This window comes from Schistocerca cancellata, chromosome 7 (assembly GCF_023864275.1).
Source record: "Schistocerca cancellata isolate TAMUIC-IGC-003103 chromosome 7, iqSchCanc2.1, whole genome shotgun sequence".
Classification (NCBI taxonomy): domain Eukaryota; kingdom Metazoa; phylum Arthropoda; class Insecta; order Orthoptera; family Acrididae; genus Schistocerca; species Schistocerca cancellata.
Window position 1 is genome coordinate 161227535 of NC_064632.1, and position 24036 is coordinate 161251570.

General features: G+C 45.1%; 1 protein-coding gene across 1 annotated transcript in view; it reads right to left on the reverse strand.

The window, feature by feature from the left end:
* Positions 1-9644: 9644 nt before the first annotated feature.
* LOC126092683 (UNC93-like protein MFSD11) overlaps positions 9645-24036 on the reverse strand; it is a 215703-nt gene continuing 201311 nt past the window's right edge. Inside the window, exons 9-10 of the mRNA XM_049908405.1 lie at positions 18001-18219; positions 9645-9921 (exon numbers count right to left, since the gene is read on the reverse strand). Of these exons, the coding sequence (XP_049764362.1) occupies positions 9645-9921; positions 18001-18219 (496 nt within the window). The remainder of the gene's footprint in view (positions 9922-18000; positions 18220-24036) is intronic.

The following is a 24036-nucleotide window of genomic DNA, read 5'->3' on the forward strand; positions in this document are numbered from 1 at the left end:
ACGGGTGGGCCAACACCTTTTTGAATTCCAGCGTTACCGATGGAGGGCGCCACGAACTTGTAAGTCATTTTCAGCCAGGTGTCCAGATACTTTTGATCACATAGTGTAGGTCGATGTGATGAAGTGACAGAACGGCAGAAACTAGCTATCATGTTTGGATATCCCCTTGGTCACACCTTGAGTGAAGTTGCGTATTTCTTGGTGTATTAACACGACTGTTCAGTGTATCCACAGGGAATAGTGTACCACTCAGTTTTGTAACACGTCTAAGAGCAGTGGTCATAAAAATGTCCTAACCATAAACTGGAGACGTGTATCATTCTTTGCTAAGCTACCAAAAACTCATTGCTAACGACGCAAGTGTTTAGTCGTGGCTAAAAGTCGTAATTACGAAGCACCTGTTTCCACGCCATCGCTGCTGTAGTCTATCCGACGCTCATAACAAAACATATTGAGACGCAGCTGTTGATCCATTAGATCGAGAAAGCTGAAATCTGCTAGGCTTATAAACGATCGCTACCACTAGCGACCATCCTCTTGCAAATCAGTCAACAACCACCCAAGTGCCAACACTAGATGAGTGACTCTAGTACAAGTCGATAGCCCATGCCTTCGGCGGCTGTTATGTGCGAATTGTCGATCTTATCACATCCAGTGCCACAGACGTGGAAGCGCTGAAATGGCATCTGGAGGCCAGACTCTACGATCTCGAGATTTATTGGAGACCTTATGGCCGTCGTAAAAATTCCGCAGGTTACACCGACGCCACAAGCACACTAAAACCGAAGCAATTAACTTACCGGCGCACGCACCTTGGTGGCAAGCAGAGACCAGGTAATATCTGTCTACCGCGATAACTGATGGCGAGGAGGCGTCACGGACATGCTCGCCCAACTCCGACGAGGGACGTTAAAAGGGAAGCAACGTGCATCAGATTTCACTAAAAGATCAGGATGGTAAAGCCAGAGGTTGGCGACCTCGTATGGAAATTTAGCCGCAGTCGTCCGTCACGTGCATTATTCGCAAACAGAACAAGAGGGGAGTAGAGGGGTAGTGATGATATTGGTACACGATATACCCTCCGCCATACATCGTATGATGTGTCCACATTAGATTAACAACATTCAGTGATCCGCTTTTTGCATTCTGAAGGTGAGAAACCGGATAAAGTGTTTTCTCGGATGATTTAACAGTACGATGTATCATATATGAACCTCAGTTTTATAAGGTGGTAGAAAATTCAAAAACAGTCGAACCTCAGTGACTTCACTTGGAACCTATATTGATGATAGTATTCTTGAAGACTGTTACAGTTGAACTTAAGCAAAAACGGTTGTAATAAGTGTTGGCATAGTTCATAATGTTATCAGCAACGAACTCACGTACAGCAAAAAAAAGTGCAAGGTCGGTTCTGAAAGTGTTACTGCAAAACACAAGAAAACCAGACTGAAAATGTGTACAAATTTGAAAGACTGCTGTGAAAGGGAAAGTAGCCCTTTTCTTGCCCGCCCGGTTAGTCGTGCGGTCTAACGCACGGCTTTCCGGATTGGGAAGGAGTGCCTGGTCTCCGGCACGAATCCGCCCGACGGACTTGTGTCGAGGTCCGGTGAGCCGGCCAGTCTGTGGATGGTTTTTAGGCGGTTTTCCATCTGCCTCGGCGAATCTGGGCTGGTTCCCCTTATTCCGCCTCAGCTACACTATGTCGGTGATTGCTGCGCAAACAAGTTCTCCACGTACGCATACACCACCATCACTCTACCACGCAAACGTAGGGGTACACTCGTCTGGTGTGAGACGTTCCCTGGGGGGTCCACCGGGTGCCGAACCGCACAATAACCCTGGGTTTGGTGTGGGGCGGCGGAGGGGTGAAGTGGACCACTGCGGCTGCGGCGGGGACAGTGTGTCTCTGGTGTTTCTAGCCACCCGGTTAACATACAATACAACACAACCCTTTTCTTAACAGAATTTTAACGTGTGATGAAATTTAGATTGACCATTTTGAACCACAGTTCAAAAGACAAAGCATGGAACGGAAGCACCAGCTGAAAAAGTGAAGTTGACCATTTTTTGAGAGGCTCAAGGTGTCACCTTTTGTGATTATTGGGAAGGTCAGCGTACAATAAACAGCGCGCACTACTTCAATATTCTGAGGAACGAAGTAAACCGCGCAGTGAGAGAAAAACGTCGCGGATCTCAAAGAAAAGACAAGCTATTTCTGCACGACATTGCTCGCTCTCACACCGCCCACCTGATCCAAGAAAGAATCGAAAAAATGTGTTTGGAGATACTATCTTATCCTCCCTACCATCCAGATTAGATTCCCTCGGATTTTCGTTTGTTTGGCCCACTCAAGGAGGCATTACGTGGAAAAGAGTTCATCGACAAAGGTCAAAAAGTTTGGTGGGGAAAACGGGTCAAACGACAAGAAATTTTTGAATGAGTTATGTAAATGGTTATCGTTGGGACAAGTTCGTTAATACTGGTCGAGATTGTGTTGAGAAGTAGCAAAAGTGTTCTTTTGTAAAAATACAATTTTTTCCTACATCAGTTTGTCTCTTTAATTATTAAATGTCCCTCATAGGTTGTGTAACAGACGCTCATGTGGGTCCTTAGCGCTGAGCTAAGTCATGGTAGGGAATTTTGTGCCCCCTGTTTGTATGGAATGAGCGTAATAAGATGTGCAGACGTGGAGACGTGGCAGAATGGCCGACACGAGCTATGTCCTCCATCCATATCACAGCATGGTCGACAGTTGTTCGCAGCATATCCAGTGTAGTCTAACCAGAGCGAAATGTCGTCTATGCTATTCTTCAGATCAGGAAGACTCCGGATACGTCCCTGATAGACACGATCTTTCAGATATCCCCACAAACAGATGTTAAATAGATTTATGTCGGGGAATCTGGAAGGTCACACTGTCTAGATATGATGCAGTCTTTACCGAAGGTTTCTTGAAGCAAGTCTTTCAACTGGCAAGCGACTTGTGATGTCTCCCTATCTTGCATGAAAATAGTGGTGTAGACACAGTTGCGTTCTTGCAAAACTGGAATCATGTGTTGCACGAGGACGTTCTTTATAACGTGCAGATGTCACTCTACACCTGACAGCCCACGTAGCGTCACCTTCTCGATGAAAAACGGACAGAAAGAAAAGCTTGTAAATTACACCACACAGTCACACAATCTGAGTGCATTGGATGTTCTTGCACAACATGCGGCATAGTAGAACTCCACATGCGACATTTCTGTGCATTCACGGCACCATGCAGAATAAAACGTGCCTTATCCGTCCGAAGTATATTCGCCGACCACATGTCATCCATTTCCATGAGTGCCAAATAACGAAGGGCAAGGTCATGGTTTTGTAGCCTGTCTTTGGACTTCATTTGGTGCACATTCTGAATCTTGTAGGGATACCATTGTGAAATGCGACACAAAATCTTTTTAACTGTTGACCATGGGAGAGACAATTCCCGTTACAGACATCTGCAGAATTTGAGGTTTGTTGCGTAGTCGGCTACAGCTAAAGCAAAGCCACAAACAGCATACTGACGTCAAAACAGGAAACATTTCACGTTCTGACTGCTCACAGTGCTACATTTGTGGACTTAGAGAAAGCTTTTGACAATGTTGACTGATCTAAACATATCGGAATTCTAAAGGAAGAGAAGATACAATACAGAGAGCAATAGGTTATGTGCAAATACTACGGGAACCAGACTGCAGTTAGGAGTCTAACGACACGAAGGGGAAACAGCAGTTGAGAAAGTGAGACAGGGTTGTAGCATCTTCTCGGTGTTACTCGGTTTTTACATTGCACAAGCAGTAAAGAAAAGCGAGGAGTAATTTGGAAAGGAAAGTAAAGTTCAGAGAAATGGAATAAAAATTATGGGACATGCCGATGACATTGTAATAGGGTAGTGTCTTCAAAAGATATTATTGGACATCAATAAAAGTAAAAGAAGTGTAATGGAAAGTAATCGAATTAAATAAAGTCATGCTGAGGGAATTGCATAAGGAAATAATACCGTAAAAGTGGTACCAGTAGATGAGTTTTGCTATCTGAGCAGCAAAGTAATTGATAAAGGCCAAAGCAGTGAGGTTACAAAGTGATACTCGCGCGAAAAGCGTTTCTGAAAAAGAGTAATTTGTTAGCAACTAATATAAAGTTAAATGTTCGGGAATCTTTTCTGAAGATATTTTGTCTGGAGCATGGTCTTGTAGGTAATAAATAGTTCAGACAAGAAGAGAATAGAATCTTTTGAAGTGTGGTTCTACGGAGGAATGCTGAAAATTAGATGGGTAGGTCGAGGAACTACTGAGGAGAAACAGAATCGAATTGGGAAGAAAAGAATTAATGGCATAACCTGACTGAATGAAGGGAGCTATTGACACGACAGACAGTGCGGCATCAACGAATCATCAGTTCAGTAATAATGGAACATGTAGGCAGGTGCACGTGATATCAAGGCTTGAATACTGCAAGCAAGACCAAACCAATGTGGTTGATGGGTAGATACGAAGAAATGAAGACTCCTGCACAGGACAGAGTAGCGTGGAGAGCTGCATCAAACCAGCCAGGACTAGTGATGGAGGTTATCGCTGAAACAACCGGTTTTCGATTATATATGCACTACTGGCCATTAAAATTGCTACACCAAGAAGATATGCAGATGATAAACGGGTATTCATTGGACAAATATGTTATACTAGAACTGACACGTCATTACATTTTCACGCAATTTGGGTGCATAGATCCTGAGAAATAAGTACCCAGAACAACCACCTCTGGCTGTAATAACGACCTTGATACGCCTGGGCATTGAGTCAAACAGAGCTAGGATGGCGTGTACAGGTACAGCTGCCCATGCAGCTTCAACACGATACCACAGTTAATCAAGAGTAGTGACTGGCGTATTGTGACGAGCCAGTTGCTCGGCCATCATTGACCAGACGTTTTCAATTGGTGAGAGATGTGGAGAATGTGCTGACCAGGGCAGCAGTCGAACATTTTCTGTATCCAGAAAGGCCCGTACAGGACCTGCAACATGGTAACCTGCTGAAACGCAGGGTTTCGCAGGGATCGAATGAAGGGTACAGCCACGGGTCGTAACACATCTGAAATGTAACATCCACTATTAAAAATGCCGTCAATGCGAACAAGAGGTGAGCGAAACGTGTAACCAATGGCACCCCATACCATCACGCCGGGTGATACGCCAGTATGGCGATGACGAATACACGCTTCCAATGTGCGTTCACTGCGATTTCGCCAAACACGGATGCGATCATCGTGATACTATAAACAGAACCTGTATTCATCCGAAAAAATGACGTTTGCCATTCGTGCACCCAGGTTCGTCGTTGAGTACACCATCGCAGGCGCTCCTGTCTGTGAAGCGTCAAGGGTAACCGCAGCCACGGACTCCGAGCTGATAGTCCATTCTGCTGCATACGTCGTCCAACTGTTCGTGCAGATGTTTGTTGTCTTGCAAACGTCTCCATCTGTTGACTCAGGGATCGAGAAGTGGCTGCACGATCCGTTACAGCCATGCGGATTAGATGGCTGTCATCTCGACTGCTAGTAATACGAGGCCGTTGGGATCCAGCACGGCGTTCCGTATTACCCTCCTGAACCCACCGATTCCATATTCTGCTAACAGTCATTGGATCTCAACCAACGCGAGCAGCAGTGGTGCGATACGATAAACCGCAATCGCGATAGGCTACGTTGTAGGCTAATCATTTGCATATCACGGCATCTTCTTCCTGTTGGTTAAATTTCTCGTCTGTAGCACGTCATCCTCGTGGTGCAGCAATTTTAATGAACAATAGTGTATATATACATGTAACGCCCCCCCCCCCGCCCCAAACCATGAACCATGGACCTTGCGGTTGGTGGGGAGGCTTGCGTGCCTCAGCGATACAGATAGCCGTACCGTAGGTGCAACCACAACGGAGGGGTATCTGTTGAGAGGCCAGACAAACGTGTGGTTCCTGAAGAGGGGCAGCAGCCTTTTCAGTAGTTGCATGGACAACAGTCTGGGTGATTGACTGATCAGAACTTGTAACACTAACCAAACGGCCTTGCTGTGCTGGTACTGCGAACGGCTGAAAGCAAGGGGAAACTACAGCCGAAATTTTTCCCGAGGGCATGCAGCTTTACTGTATGATTAAATGATGATGGCGTCCTCTTGGGTAAAATATTTCGGAGGTAAACTAGTCCCCCATTCGGATCGCCGGGCGGGGACTGCTCAGGAGGACGTTGTTATCAGGAGAAACAAGGGACATGGATAGGTTAAAGTTAGATATAGTGGGAATTAGTGAAGTTCGGTGGCAGGATGAACAAGACTTCTGGTCAGGTGAATACAGGGTTATAAATACATAATCAAATAGGAGTAATGCAGGAGTATGTTTAATAATGAATAGGAAAATAGGAATGCGGGTAAGCTACTATAAACACCATAGTGAACGCATTATTGTGGCCAAGTTAGACTCGAAGCCCACGCCTACCACGGTAGTACAAGTTTATATGCCACCTATTTCCGCAGATGACGAAGAGAGTGATGAAATGTATGATGAGATAAAAGAGATTATTCAGATAGTGAAGGGAGACGAAAATTTAATAGTCATGGGTGACTGAAATTCGATAGTAGGAAAAGAAAGATAAGGAAATGTAGTAGGTGAATATGGATTGGGGGGAAGGAATGAAAGAGGAAGCCGCCTTGTAGAATTTTGCACAGAGCATAACTTAATCATAGCTAATACTTGATTCAAGAATCATACAAGAAGGTTGTATACATGGAAGAAACCTGTAGATACTGGAAGGTGTCAGATAGAATATGTAATGGTAAGACAGAGATTTAGGAAACAGGTTTTAAATTGTAAGACATTTTCAGGAGCAGATGTGAACTCTGACCACAATCTATTGGTTATGAACTGTAGATTAAAACTGAAGAAACAGCAAAAAGGTGGGAATTTAAGGAGATGGGACCTGGATAAATTGAAAGAACCAGAGGTTGTAGAGAGTTTCAGGGAGAGCATTAGGGAACGATTGGCAAGAATGGGGGAAAGAAATACAGTAGAAGAAGAATGGGTAGCTTTGAGAGATGAAATAGTGAAAGCAGCAGGGGATCAAGTAGGTAAAAAGACGAGGGCTAATAGAAATCCTTGGGTAACAGAAGAGATATTGAATGTAATTTATGAAAGGAGAAAATGCAAAAATGCAGTATATAAAGGAGGTAAAAAGGAATACGAACGTTTCAAAAATGAGATCGACAGTAAGTGCAAAGTGGCTAAGCAGGGTTGGCTAGAGGACAAATTTAAGGCTGTAGAAGCGTGTATCACTAAGAGTAAGGTAGGTACTGTCTACAGGAAAATTAAAGAGACTTTTGAAGAAAAAAGAACCACTTGCATGAATATCAAGAGCTGGATTGGAAACCCAGTTCTAAGCAAAGAAGGGAAAGCAGAAATGCGGAAGGAGTATATAGACGGTCTATACAAGGGCGATGTTCTCGAGGACAATATTATGGAAATGGAAGAGGAGGTAGAAGAAGATGAAATGGAAGATAAGATAATGCGTGAAAAGTTTGACAGAGCACTGAAAGACCGTCGAAACAAGACCCTGGGTTCAAATTTAAATTGCTCTGAGCACTATGGGACTTAACATCTATGGTCATCAGTCCCCTAGAACTTAGAACTACTTAAACCTAACTAACCTAAGGACATCACACAACACCCAGTCATCACGAGACAGAGAAAATCCCTGACCCCGCCGGGAATCGAACCCAGGAACCCGGGAGTGGGAAGCGAGAACGCTACCGCAAGGCCCTGGGACTAAACAACATTCCATTAGAACTACTGATAGCCTTGGGAGAGCCAGCCCTGACAAAACTCTACCATCTGGTGAGCAAGATGTATGAGACAGGGGGAAATAGCCTCAGACTTTAAGAAGAATATAATAAATAATTCCAATCCCAAAGAAAGCAGGTGCTGATAGGTGTGAAAATTACTGAACTCTCAGTTTAATAAGCCACAGCTGCAAAATACTAACACGAATTCTTTACAGACGAATGGAAAAACTGGTAGAAGCCGACCTTGGGGAAGATCAGTTTGGATTCCGTAGAAATGTTGGAACACGTGAGGCAATACTGACGCTACGACTTATCTTAGAAAATAGATTAAGGAAAGGCAAACCTACGTTTCTCGCGTTTGTAGACTTAGAGAAAGCTTTTGACAATGTTGACTGGAATACTCTCTTTCAAATTCTGAAGGTGGCAGTGGTAAAATACAGGTCGAAAAAGGCTATTTACAATTTGTACAGAAACCAGATGTCAGTTAAAAGAGTCGAGGGGCATGAAAGGGAAGCAGCGGTTGGGAAGGGAGTGAGACAGGGTTGTAGCCTATCCCCGATGTTATTCAATCTGTATATTGAGCAAGCAGTGAAGGAAACAAAAGAAAAATTCGGAGAAGGAACTGAAATCCATGGAGAAGAAATAAAAACTTTGAGGTTCGCCGATGACATTGTTAATTCTATCAGAGACACCAAAGGCCTTGGAAGAGCAGTTGAGCTGAATGGACAATATCTTGGAAGGATATAAGATGAATATCAACAAAAGCAAAACGAGGATAATGGAATGTAGTCGAATTAAATCGGGTGATGCTGAGGGAATTAGACTAGGAAATGAGACACTTAAAGTAGTGAAGGAGTTTTGCTATTTGGGGAACAAAATAACTGATGATGGTAGAAGTAGAGAGGATATAAAATGTAGACTGGCAATGGCAAGGAAAGCGTTTCTGAAGAAAAGGAATTTGTTAACACCGAGTATAGATTTGTGTCAGCAAGTCGTTTCTGAAAGTATTTGTATGGAGTGGACGATAAATAGTTTAGACACGAAGAGAATAGAAGCTTTCGAAATGTGGCGCTACAGAAGAATGCTGAAGATTAGATGGGTAGATCACTTAACTAATGAGGAGGTATTGAACAGAATTGGGGAGAAATTTGTGGCACAACTTGACTAGAAGAAGGCATAGGTTGGCAGGACATATTCTGAGGCATTATGATGAAATACACGAAATGTATTCACATTTGCGAATATGTACAGTCATCAGTTGTATAATGGAAAGACGGCAATGAAGTTTGTCAGATCGGGTCTCGAACCCGGATTTTCCGCTTATCGCGAGCGGTCGCCTTCACACTAGGCTATCCGATACGACTCACGGCGTTATAAATGTTGTCTTGTGGGCGTAAACGAGTCTGGCGATGCTTGTCCAGACCGTATAACAAGTTCAGCCTTGATGAGATTTGTCCCGGATACTACGTTTCCTCGCATATCAGGCAAATATCACGGCAAATAGCTGGGAACGCGATGTGAATTTGTTGTGTTCCGTGGCGTCTTCGGGGACGTTGTTACAACTTGTTGTTTGGAGATGACGCGTCTATAAATGCGTAACTCCATTCTCCGTTCAGTCTCATTGCTGGCCATTGTAACTCGTTGCTAAGGCGGGAGATTAACGATCAGCGGCGGGTCGAATGCGTTGTGTCGAGCGTCGCCGTACGCGCAGCACGGCTGACGGGTAATTGCGACTGTAGTATTTGCAGGGGATTTCACGGCCGGCCGTGCCCAGGTCGTGGTTCATTAATATTTATCCAGGCCCTTTTGCAGCCGCGCTGGAACCAGCTCGGCCGCACTCTGCTCCCACGGGCCCCTCGCAGCCCGGCCGACCGCACGACAACGGTCGGCGGCTCTGAAAGCGGCGGGCCGGCGTCTCCACAATGGCGGCCATTGTCACCGCTCGCAGCCGGCTGCCTGCCGGCACGTGACCTGCGGGCGTGCGCGCCGCGCGTGCGCAGAGGTCGCGTGGCGCGCCGCACCGGGGGTTCCCCCGGCTGGGCACGTACAGTCTCTGCCCGCCCGGGCCGCTAAGCGCACGGAAATCTGCGATTTGCAAGGGAAATATCTATTAGCAGTAACGCGGTGGAAGGGCACCCTTCGAACATATTAGGCACCAACAGGCGCGGGCGCAGGGTTCAGTACTGCGTGGAGAGGTCACAGGTTTTTACTGGTGCGGCCCCTCCCCACCTAAATTTAACTTGTTCTCACCATTGCTTTTAATGTACCACCGAGGACTAGAATTTTATTAGTCATAATAAAATATATGAAATGTTAATATGATAATAATTTTTCAAATTCGTGCTTATTGGGCGGTGGGCAAGCTAACGATGTCAGCAGTGAATCATTTTTATTAACTTAATTTTTTTCTTTGTAATAATAGAAGTGACTTTTTGTTGTGTTATGCCTAGGTGTATTCATTTTTATTTTATATTTTGCCAATTTTAAAAGGTAAATGAGACACCAGGAGTGATGGTAGTGGAAGGTGCCTGGGAAATTATTAAAGTAATTAAAGTAATAATTGTCCAGCTCCGTTTTTCTCTAAATGTTTAGGAAGGACTTGGGCTGGTGGCGACCCTAAGTTTCTGAATTTTTATCATTAATTGTGTGAGAGCAGCAGCTGGAAATGCGAGATAACGTATATGGCTCGATGAGAAACGTCGTAAAGATAGTAATACGTTACAATACAAATGTTTCTGTTTGCTTTAGTTATCCGATGTGGTTTATTTTTTATTGCTGCTATAACTGTCACATGGTCACTAATACTCGTATCAATATAGACATCCTTGAATAGGTCAGTTCTGTTCGTTGCTATTAGCTCTAATATAATTCCATAATGGGCGGGGTTCCAGATTATCCATTCAAGATAGTTTCCAAAGGAGGCATGTAGTAATTTTTCAGAGGATGTCTTGTCACGGCCACCGTTAACAAACTGTAATCACCCCAATTGATTGTTGGATGATTAAAGTTTCCTCCAATGAGTATAATTAGGGAACTTACGTGCAAGTAACCGAGGTTTTTTCTGGGGTTTTGAGATACTGCATCAGGAGGTGAGTCTGGTTGTCGACAAAATGATCCAGTTATGATTTTTTACTCATTCTGAATACTGAGTCTTGCCCAAACAATCTCACATGCAGCTTAGATTATTGTCTTGTCAGACTTGTTTCTTGTCTACCTGCGACAAATACGCCACCTCCATTTTGGATTAGCCTATTCCTTCGGCATACGTTTCATTTTCCTCAAAAATCTCACTGCTGTCAACTTCAGGATTTAACCAGCTTTCTTAGCTATATTTTGTGATATTCGCTGTTTTTTTAGGAGTGCTTCGAACTATGGCACTTAGCTGTGAGAACGTCGGCAGTTAACGACTAGGATTTTAATACTCTCATGTGCAGTGCGCACTTCTTTGGATCTTACACTGATACTTCTTGGTTTCCTATGGGTATTGTTATCTGGATTGGGTGGAGAGTCGTCTAATGTAAAAACACTTTGTGTGCACTCCAGGTACTTTCTTAGCTGCCTCCGATGTGTCAGCGCACACCTGAACCGTTTATGGGGCACCTACAGTTCTCAACCCTATGGTGCAAGTCTTGAAAATTAACTTCTCACAGAACCTTCAAAGTCTTTGATTCAAGACTCAGAACCAGGGGGCCACGATCTGTTCTGGTGACAATGCTGCAGATTGTGAACTTCGTTGAAACTGCATGAGCATGGCTGATATTCTCAACCTGCTCTGGTAGTCGCTGAAATGATCCAAGTATGACCAAGGAGCCCAGACGACAGGCATCGTTTGTACCAACGTGGGCGACAATCTGCAGTTTGTTGCACCCTCCCTTCCCGAAAAGCCTCTTAAACATGCTGAATGAGGCCCCCAGGCATACATACTGAGTTAACCTGCCGTTCTTTCTCACGTATTGCTGCCATTTCTCTAAGGGGTACCATTATTCGCCGTATGTTTGAACTGCGGACGATTAATAGATCCCACTGTTTTGTGTTTGCCTCATCTTCGCACAGGATAAAGGAGGTTACCCAACACCTCGAACTTGTTGGTCGCTGTCTCCCCTGTACAGAACGCCTAGAGCTACAGTGAGACGCCACTCACAGCGAAGTGGACGAGTGATGTTGTATCCTGTACTTCCCGCAGAAGAGACGGTATCCACAGGAGAGGATAGTATTTTCGGTACCTTTGGTATATTAGGCACGTTGCGTGACGCTCGGTAGCCCTGGTAACACGCCCATTCTCAACTTCCAATCGCTTGCAGTAATCAGGGCGATCTCCAGCCGGTTACAAATAGCAATCGACTGACATCCTGCCTGAGAACAGCAAACACAGTGGGGCAGCATTATGTCTGGTGCAATATTTTACGGAACAGTAACTTACGCCTGGTGCAACATTTTACAGAACCTTTAAGATAAGGCTTCAAACTAAGCCTGCTGGTTGTTTTTCAATATATGAGTTTGATATGCTGCAGCTATTACAGTGGTCTTTTAGAGCTAAAGCAATTAACAGGCAAAACGAGAAATTTATTATGACAATATCAATGTTCTGAATAAATTAATAAAATAAAATAAAAATGTCCCATAAAATTCCTCCCTAAAGCATCGGCATGGGACAGAAATATGAAAATGATACGAACAGAACTAAATCAAATGCAAACCGTGGAATAACAAGGTTATGAAAGTGTACGATAACAACATATGCCTTTCAACATTTCATTCAGCACACCACTCAGTCCGGGTTGCACTTGGCAGACTGCTCCGGTGTCTTCAGTGAAGCGCATTCTGCTCATTTCGTAGACCTGACAAACATCCCTTATATGTAGACAGCCCTTTACTGCCCTCACTGTCTCTTCAACACACAAAGTGCTGGTCAGTGAATAACCCTGCCTCACACACTCTGTGAGGGCCTCTTGTACTGACCACTTTCAGCCACCTCCAACTGTTCCTGTAGCTGACACCACACCATCTTAGAATAAGAAATGTTTTATTTTATTCCCCGTTGTGGGAAACCTGCTGCAGATCTACAAACGCGATTTCCTTGTTTTTCATAAATCTGCCCTTTGTTAACAGTCGCAGCGTTGAAATTCCTTCTCGAGTTCCCCTGCATTTTGTAAAAACAAATTGCTAATCCACTTTCAATCTTCCTATCCAATCTTTGCTTACGTACCTGGCACGATAGCAAGTCGGCGTTTTAGTTTATCGCTTTTTATTTTTCAGTACATTTTTTTTGTCCTAACCTCCGACGGTGGGAGCTGCGCGGACCGTGACAAGACGCCCTAGACCACTCGGCTACACCGGGCCGCTATAAAGTAGTCTTGAAAATAATTTTTTTTTCTTGTAGAGTCCTCCCTCGGGCATGGGTGTGTGTCTCGTCCTTAGCGTAAGTTAAGTTAGGTTAAGTTGTGTGTAAGCTTAGGGACCATATGATCTCATCAGTTTTGGTCCCATAACAGCTTACCACAAATTACCGTTATTTTATAGTTTTGAAGGTGAGATTGAATAGAAGTTTTATTTTGTGATTCTTCACACACACAGGCCCTTGATTTAGTTATAGTAAAAATTTCACCTCATTACTGAACCAAGATCCATGGAGAAGAAATAAAAACCTTGAGGTTTGCCGATGACATTGTAATTCTGCCAGAGACAGCAAAGGACCTGGAAGTGCAGTTGAACGGAATGGACAGTGTCTTGAAAGGAGGATATAAGATGAACATCAACAAAAGCAAAACGAGGATAATGGAATGTAGTCGAATTAAGTCGGGTGATGCTGAGGGAATTAGATTAGGAAAAGAGACACTTAAAGTAGTAAAGGAGTTTTGCTATTTGGGGAGCAAAATAACTGATGATGGTCGAAGTAGAGAGGATATAAAATGTAGACTGGGAATGGCAAGAAGAGCGTTTCTGAAGAAGAGAAATTTGTTAACATCGAGTATAGATTTAAGTGTCAGGAAGTCATTTCTGAAAGTATTTGTATGGAGTGTAGCCATGTATGGAAGTGAAACATGGACGATAAATAGTTTGGACAAGAAGAGAATAGAAGCTTTCGAAATGTGGTGCTACAGAAGAATGCTGAAGATTAGATGGGTAGATCACATAACTAATGAGGAAGTATTGAATAGGATTGGGGAGAAGAGAAGTTTGTGGTACAACTTGACCAGAAGAAGGGATCGGTTAGTAGGACATGTTCTGAGGCATCAAGGGATCACCAATTTAGTATTGGAGGGCAGCGTGGAGGGTAAAAATTGTAGGGGGAAACCAAGAGATGAATACACTAAGCAGATTCAGAAGGATGTAGGTTGCAGTAGGTACTGGGAGATGAAGAAGCTTGCACAGGATAGAGTAGCATGGAGAGCTGCATCAAACCAGTCTCAGGACTGAAGACCACAACAACAACAATACTGAACCAACCAGAATGAACTATTTCACTAGAGGCGACTTGTGGCGAAATAAATAATAAATTAAAAAATGGCGTGCAAATGAGTAAATGTCAGACAGCAAATGCGGAGATCCAGAGTTCGAACCTCATGGTTTCAGAGTGGTTCGAAGGCCACGTTGTACTTGCGTAGGTCGCCCTATAAACTGTCTGCGTAAGTCAGCTCTGTTGGGCCGTGTCAGGTAGAGCACTGCCTTGTTCAAATCAACAGTCTGACTAATAGCAGCATTGCATTGTGTGTCTGCGGTTATATCGTGTTAAAATGGTGTGGAACAGATAAATTCAAATTTTTCTGGGCGGCTGGTGTGTAACTTCTGTAGGTGTTTACAACTTTATGCAGGATGAACACGAATAAAACAAATTGCAGGGACGCATTCCTGACTGGAAATGAAGGAAAAAATGTCGTATGAACTTGCATCCGGAAATGGACGATGTGAGCGCAACAACAAATCGTCCCGAAACACACTACAGAGCTGCAAAGCATCCACATCACAACAGATGGTTCAAAGTAGCCTCCAAGAGGTGATAGGGATAGTAGAGCTTTCACCGACATGAGTACCGGACCATTCTGCTGCTCACAGTACGCTGCGTCAATCACACAGCCTGCAGCACACAGGGAACACACGGCACGTGGTCAGAGGAACTTTCATTCGTCAGCGCCATCTACCGTGGCAACAATGCATTTCCGGACACATGTTCAAACGACATTTTTTCCCTCCATTTTCAGTCAGGAATCCGTCCCTGCAGTTGGTGGGTTTCATAAATGTTCATTCTGTGTAAAATGAAAAGATGGTTGTGATTTAGAGCTGGCAAGTGCACAGTGTTAATTTCAAGTACTTTATCACCAACGTATTATAAACACCTACAGTCATCTTGTTTTGTAAATAAAACCGCCTTTTCTTGCTGCAACTTTTGAGTTAAGAAAAAGACGCGTTTCGCCTTTCTCTTGCTCTAAGGCATCTTCAGTGGGATCTATAACGATACACGATCGAAGCATACGATTTTTGTTATTTTCAGATTATCAAATAGTCATGTCGTGTTTTTATACGTAGTTTAGTAATTACTTACAGTTTGCTGTGATCTGCGTTTCCTCTCACCTGGTCTGGAGGTCGCACTACCACTTTATTTTCGAAACATTAGCACAATTTTGTATTCCGAGCTTTTTCACGCTGTTCACCACGTTTCTCCTTTTTGTAGTGTGCTATTATTCTTTTCCACTAGGTATAGTTATTTGTTCGAACTCTGTGCTTTTAACAACGTAAATGTAACTTCAGTATGTTTTTCGTTCTCTTTGGTTTGTTTAGTTACATGTTGCCAACCTAACGTTCGGCAAGAAAAGGCGGTTTTATTAACAAAAAGTATTTCTGTGCTTGCTGCGGAGGATGGTCATGCAAACAAACCTGTTGACCTACAGTCTTCGTCTCTGTTAATCATGTCCTTTAATTATTATGATCTTGTCCCGTGAATGGGATTTCGGCTCCGAGCAGTTTATCATCCAAAGTTGGCAGAATTGTATTAGAACAGACATGCTTTTGAATCACCGTTTTTATATTCTGCAAATTACTTTTAGGCACGGAAAAGACGCGTCTTATTACAATGCCATTGACGGAAAGAGTGGTACCACAGAGAAGTGTAAAATGATACACTTAAACAGTTTTTACAGATCGCGCCTCCTTTCCTACATCTACATCCATACTCCGCAAGCCACCTGACGGTGTGTGCCGTAGGGTACCTGGAGTACCTCTATCGTTTCTCCCTTCTATTCCAGTCTCGTATTGTTCGTGGAAAGAAGGATTGTCGGTATGCCTCTGTGTGGGCTCTAATCTCTCTGATCTTATCCTCATGGTCTCCTCGCGAGATATACGTAGGAGGGAGCAATATACTGCGTGACTCCTCGGTGAAGGTATGTTCTCGAAACTTTAACAAAAGCCCGTACCGAGCAACTGACCGTCTCTCTTGCAGAGTCTTCCACTGGAGTTTATCAATCATCTCCGTAACGCTTTCGCGATTACTAAATGATCCTGTAATGAAGCGCGCTCTTCTCCGTTGGATCTTCTCTATCTCTTCTATCAACGCTATATGGTACGGATCCCACACCGGAGAGTAGTATTCAAGCAGTGAGCGAACAAGTGTACTGTAACCTGCTTCCTTTGTTTTAGGATTGCATTTCCTTAGGATTCTTCCAATGAATCTGTCTCGCATCTGCTTTACCGACGATTAATTTTATGTGGTCATTTCATTTTAAATCACTCCTAATGCCTACTCCCAGATAATTTATGGAATTAACTGCTTCCAGTTGCTGACCTGCTATATTGTAGCTACATGATAAACGATCTTTCTTTCTATGTATTCGCAGCACATTACAATTGTCTACATTGAGATTCAGTTGCCATTCCCTGCACCATGCGTCAAGTCGTTGCAGATCTTCCTGCATTTCGGTACAATTTTCCATTGTTACAACCTCTCGATACACTACAGCATTATCCGCAAAAAGCCTCAGTGAACTTCCGATGTTATCCACAAGGTCATTTATATATATATTGTGAATAGCAACGGTCCTATGACACTCCCCTACGGCACACCTGAAGTCACTCTTACTTCGGAAGACCTCTCAATTGAGAATGACATGCTACGTTCTCTTATCTAGGAACTCTTCAATCCAATCACACAATTGGCCTGATAGTCCATGTGCTCTTTCTTTGTTCATTAAACGACTGTGGGGAACTGTACCAACGCCTTGCGGAGGTCAAGAAACACGGAATCTACCTGGGAACCCGTGTCTCTGGCCCTCTGAGTCTCGTGGACGAATAGCGCGAGCTGGGTTTCACACGATCGTCTTTTTCGAAACCCATGCTGATTCCAACAGAGTAGATTTCTAGTTTCCAGAAAAGTCATTATACTCGAACATAATACGTGTTCCAAAATTCTACAACTGATCAACGTTAGTGATATAGGTCTATAGTTCTGCACATCTCTTCGGCGTCCTTTCTTGAAAATTGGGATGACCTGTGCCCTTTTCCAATCTTTTGGAACGCTACGCTCTTCTAGAGACTTACTGTACACCGCTGGAAGAAGGGCGGCAGGTTCCTTCGCGTATTCTGTGTAAAATCGAACTGGTATCCCATCAGGCCCAGCCTTTCCTCTTTTGAGCGATTTTAATTGTTTTTCTATCCCTCTGTCATCTATTTCGATATCTACCATTTTGTCATCTGTGCGACAATTTAGAGAAGGAACTACAGTGCAGTCTTCCTCTGTGAAACAGCTTTGGAAGAAGACATTTAGTATTTCGGCCTTTAGTCTGTTTCAGTACCATTTTTGTCACAGAGCGCCTGGACATTTTGTTTTGATCCACCTACCGCTTTGACCAAAATTTCGTAGGATTTTCTGCCAAGTCAGTACATAGAACTTTACTTTCGAATTCATTGATTCAGAGGTGAACAAGCAGAGTAATTTAGATGACAGGATATACATATTCCTTGACGTTTGTCGTATAGCCAAGAATATTCAGTCATTACTTGTTTAACTGACGAGATACAGTACTGTATTTATGACCCTGGTGGCGCTTTAGTGATTGTGGGGCAGTTTTTACTTGATTTCATCATAATCGAAATATTAGTTTCTCCTCAAATCTTGCCCAGTCACATAAGTTGAAAACACAAGCCCATAGAATGTTTACCGGGAACGGGTGATTCGTGCAGAGGCAGCAAGGCACGGTGGCTGGCCCTCGCGTGCTGGAGGGGAGTGGGTCTGCAGCTGCAGCTGCCGGTGGCCGTCTCTGTCTGGCTGGCGTGATTCACGCTCTGGTGTCGCGTGCCGGCCGAGCGGCCCCTCAACAAATTGTGCCCGGGGCCGCGGGTACACGCCCTGCAAGCAACAAGTGGCGCCGCCGCCGCAGCTGCAATGCGCCTCGCTTGTTTATACTCTGCGCAGGGAATACCTGTCCGTGTAGCGTGAAGCGCTAACCGCTAGCTTCCGAGATACGGCGCTGTACTACACTGAAAAGCCAAAGAAACTGGTTAACCTGCCTAATATCGAGCACGCAGAAGTGTCGCAACAAGATGTGGAATGTACTCGACTAATGTCTGAAGTAGTGCTGGAGGGAACTGACAACAAGAGTCCTGAAGGGCTGTCGATAAATGGGTAGGAATACGAGGGGATCTAGATCTCTTCTGAACAGCACGTTACAGGGCATCCCAGATATGGTCAATAATGTTTATGTTCTGGGGAGTTTTCTGGAAGTGTTTAAACTTAGAAGAGTGCTCCTGGAGCCACTCTGTAGCAATTCTGCACATGTGGGTTGTCGCATTGTCCTGCTGGAATTGCCCAAGTCCGTCGGAACGCACAATGGGCATGAATGGATGCGGGTGACCAGACACGATGCTTACGTACGTGTCACCTGTCAGAGGCATATCTGGACGTATCAGGGTCCCATATCACTCCAACTGCACACGCCCCACACCATTACAGAGCCTCCACCAGAGTGAACGGTCCCCTGCTGACATGCAGGGTCCCTGAATTCATCAGGTTGTCTACGTACCCGTACATGTCCATCCGCTCGAAACAATTTAAAAATAGACTCGTCCGACCAGACAACACGTTCCCAGTCATCAACAGTGCAATGTCAGTGTTCACGGACCCACTAGACAGTGATCAAGGGTACACGAGTGGATCTTGGCTCCGTAAGCCCATATCGGTGATGTTTCGTTGAATAGTTCGCACGCTCTTGATGGCCCATCATTGGAATCAGGTACACTCGTGAAATGATCGTACGGGAAAAACCTCACTTCATCACTAATTCGGAGATCCTGTGTCCCATTGCTCGTGCGCCGACTATAACATGACGTCAAACGCACTTATATCTTCATAATCTGGCACTGTGCCGGCCGCGGTAGCCGAGCGATTCTAGGCGCTTCAGTCTGGAACTGCGCTGCTGCTACGGTCGCAGATTCGAATCCTGCCTCGGGCATGGATGTGTGTGATGTCCTTAGGTTAGTTAGGTTTAAGTAGTTCTAAGTTCTAGGGGACTGATGAGCTCCGATGTTAAGTCCCATAGTGCTTAGAGCCATTTGAACCATTTTTTGAAATATTGGGTTATTGTAGAAAAATAGAAAAGCGATCAGTGTTATTTTAATAACAATGTCGGCAGCTAGAAACGACCAACAGACACAAGCCATGAGTCAATACAGCATTGTTGAGACGATAATGTCTTATACGTGCAGCGTGCATGCCTTGTTCCCACGTTGTCTCAAGAATGGCGTCGTTCATAGGCTCGACGTATTTTAAAGTATTGTAGCTATGAAGTTCAGTGCTCCATTTGCATTAAGATTAAAAACGGGAGGAGACATAATAAACTTGTAACATCACAGAACATCAATTTGGAAATTTGTGGTAAGATCGTATGGGACCAAACTGCTGAGGTCATCGGTCCTTAAGCATACGCACTATTTAATTTAACTTAAACTAACCTACGCTGAGAACACACACACACACACACACACACACACACACACACACACACACACATACACACAGACACAGACATACACACAGACACAGACACAGACACACACACACACACACACACACACACACACACACACACACACACACACACACACACACGCGCGCGCGCGCGCACACACACACGTGCTCGTGGGAGGGCTGGAATCTCCGACGGAGGGAACCGCGCGGACCGTGGCAAGGCGCCCAAGACCGCGCGGCTACCCCGCACGACATACACTCCTGGAAATTGAAATAAGAACTCCGTGAATTCATTGTCCCAGGAAGGGGAAACTTTATTGACACATTCATGGGGTCAGATACATCACATGATCACACTGACAGAACCACAGGCACATAGACACAGGCAACAGAGCATGCACAATGTCGGCACTAGTACAGTGTGTATCCACCTTTCGCAGCAATGCAGGCTGCTATTCTCCCATGGAGACGATCGTAGAGATGCTGGATGTAGTCCTGTGGAACGGCTTGCCATGCCATTTCCACCTGGCGCCTCAGTTGGACCAGCGTTCGTGCTGGACGTGCAGACCGCGTGAGACGACGCTTCATCCAGTCCCAAACATGCTCAATAGGGGACAGATCCGGAGATCTTGCTGGCCAGGGTAGTTGACTTACACCTTCTAGAGCACGTTGGGTGGCACGGGATACATGCGGACGTGCATTGTCCTGTTGGAACAGCAAGTTCCCTTGCCGGTCTAGGAATGGTAGAACGATGGGTTCGATGACGGTTTGGATGTACCGTGCACTATTCAGTGTCCCCTCGACGATCACCAGTGGTGTACGGCCAGTGTAGGAGATCGCTCCCCACACCATGATGCCGGGTGTTGGCCCTGTGTGCCTCGGTCGTATGCAGTCCTGATTGTGGCGCTCACCTGCACGGCGCCAAACACGCATACGACCATCATTGGCACCAAGGCAGAAGCGACTCTCATCGCTGAAGACGACAGTCTCCATTCGTCCCTCCATTCACGCCTGTCGCGACACCACTGGAGGCGGGCTGCACGATGTTGGGGCGTGAGCGGAAGACGGCCTAACGGTGTGCGGGACCGTAGCCCAGCTTCATGGAGACGGTTGCGAATGGTCCTCGCCGATACCCCAGGAGCAACAGTGTCCCTAATTTGCTGGGAAGTGGCGGTGCGGTCCCCTACGGCACTGCGTAGGATCCTACGGTCTTGGCGTGCATCCGTGCGTCGCTGCGGACCGGTCCCAGGTCGACGGGCACGTGCACCTTCCGCCGACCACTGGCGACAACATCGATGTACTGTGGAGACCTCACGCCCCACGTGTTGAGCAATTCGGCGGTACGTCCACCCGGCCTCCCGCATGCCCACTATACGCCCTCGCTCAAAGTCCGTCAACTGCACATACGGTTCACGTCCACGCTGTCGCGGCATGCTACCAGTGTTAAAGACTGCGATGGAGCTCCGTATGCCACGGCAAACTGGCTGACACTGACGGCGGCGGTGCACAAATGCTGCGCAGCTAGCGCCATTCGACGGCCAACACCGCGGTTCCTGGTGTGTCCGCTGTGCCGTGCGTGTGATCATTGCTTGTACAGCCCTCTCGCAGTGTCCGGAGCAAGTATGGTGGGTCTGACACACCGGTGTCAATGTGTTCTTTTTTCCATTTCCAGGAGTGTAGAACATCACATTGCTCCTTGGAAGAAAAGGTAAATTTGATTGATGTACCCATACCTTCATTGACGTACCGTAAACTTCGGATAGTAACTGAATCCTTAATTTTGTGGTTGCTTTAGGAAAAATTGGTACCATCCAAAAATGGCGATGATGGAAAGTCAACAACTTATAACATTTCGCTCTCGCCTTCACAGCGTGAGTCTCCTTCACCTTTGTCATCTTTACACAAAAGTCTATTACTTGTGTGCCATATCTGTGACATCGTAAAAAGGAAAGGAATTTATAGCAACTGTAATAAATTAAAATCTTGACAATTCATTCATAGTTTATAACAAAAACAGAAAGTATCTGGTGTGCTGCCTGTGTCTTCATAATATGCACGCCTAAATGTGATTGTGTCGCTTGGTAACAGACAACACGAAAAAGAGAGTTCTACAACCTTTTAGTAATGACTATTCCTAACGCTAAAATAATGGTATGATCCTTAATTAGAACACGATTTCTGAGCACATTTTCAAAAAATTAGAATCAGTAGGAGAACTGTGGTGACTTTTTGTACTATCCAGCCCACACTGCTTCTCGCGAAAAGCTATGGGGACTGAACGGACTAAGTTTTCTTTTATTTACCTATTTTATTGGATATTTTGATTAAACGTATGTGGAAACGTATTACTCAAAAGTCTGAGGATCTCGTACGATTTTTCAGTCTCTGCTTACGTTTATTACTGGAAATAATAGGAATAAAAATTTGAAAATCGGTTATTCCAGAAAACGGTTTTTTTAGCGATTTTGATAGGTTAAACTGGAGATGAAAAATAAACAACAGCATACTCGAAAAACGCTAGTTTTCGCGATAACCGCCATCGCTACCGCGCATTGAAAGCCAATACCAAGGAAAGAATGGATGCTGAAACGTGGGAGTTTTATATACACCGTCTGTTCTTAAAGTTCCGACACTGTTCTTTTATTCTTGGCGTATAAGCGACGTCAGCGCATTAACTACGGTAGGAGCTTGAATTAACAACTATAAACACGGATGTGCATTCGGCCAGTCATGCCACCACGAAACTTGAAAGCTTTTTTTATTAAAAATGGAACTCCTCCAGCTGTACTTAAGATTTTATATTTATTTGGCTACTTGTTTCGACGTTACGTCAACGCCATCTTCAGGCCCGTACACTTTGATGAAATCAATTGTATGTTGCTCAGTCCTAGAAGTGCTCCACATGGATGGCGGGCTGTAACTAAAAAAAATAAACTTGATAGCAGTCGACAGGTGTCCTAAACAATTATACGTCATTTTGATGTCACTTCCCGGTATGCATCGAATGAAACTAGCTTTGCCTTGTCACGCCGGCACTTGGCCGACGGACTGGAGCCGGAACTTTTGGCAAAGGACTCATCTCTCGCTCGCTAGACGTTCTCACGGTCCCTGTGACCTAAGCCCAGAGGAGATTGTAGCCCAACCCAGAGAAGGCAGCAGTTGATTTATGAGCGTGGTCAGCATGCACGGGGGCGCTAATTCACCGAGAGGTTCGCTTCCAGAAGACAGCGCTCATTTCTCAGAGATCAAAGGCTTCTGACCCCTGAAGTGACTGTTCAAAGGCGTTCGTTTCAAAACTTCCCAGCAAAAGTGGATATTGTCGGAATACTTTTGCTTGTTTGTTCACAAAATTATGATGATGTACACTCAATGATGTTGTGTGTAGTCGGGTTGTACCTAACACAGGCACTGCAACATCGTATTTATGCTGTTTGAGACTGTCCCGACGCAATAAGTTCATCATTGATTCAAGGGCGTCGCGTCGTAAATGTTGTGGAACCTTCACAATATTTCAACGAGGCAGATACTCGTCATCATAATGGTTACTGATGTGTTGCTGCGGTATATGCTAGCTCGCTACAAAAGCGCAGGCCCAACGGGTGGGGCTATAATTTCATCTTATACGGATCATAGAGCACGGCGATATCCAGTGCCACCTGACGGAGAAACGGGCCACGGTTTTCTCACGCGCGACTCGGAAAAAGCGCAGCCGGAAATCGCGCGGGCAGTGGTTCAAAATGGCTCTGAGCACTATGGGACTTAACTGTGGTCATCAGTCCCCTAGAACTTAGAACTACTTAAACCTAACTAACCTAAGGACATCACACACATCCATGCCCGAGGCAGGATTCGAACCTGCGACCGCAGCGGCCACGCGGTTCCAGACTGAAGCGCCTATAACCGCACGGCCACACCGGCCGGCCCACACGGGCAGTGTGTTGGCGCCCAATTTAAGTGTGCGGACTCCGATTCCTCGTATATGTTGACTCGGCTTCATTCACCAGCGACTGACGATGCCTTAGTAACCTGGTTCCCATACCTTGGTGAGCTGAAATCCCTTATCTCTCTCAATCTGGCCGTTACTAATACGTAACTTATACGTCTAATGATGGCGTCCCAGGACATGGAAAGCCCGGCACATCCATCACCACCTTCACCGAAACCAACACCTCCCCAACACCCAGTGTGGCTTTTGACCTTCCTTCTCTGCCGATGACCAACACCTACGCCT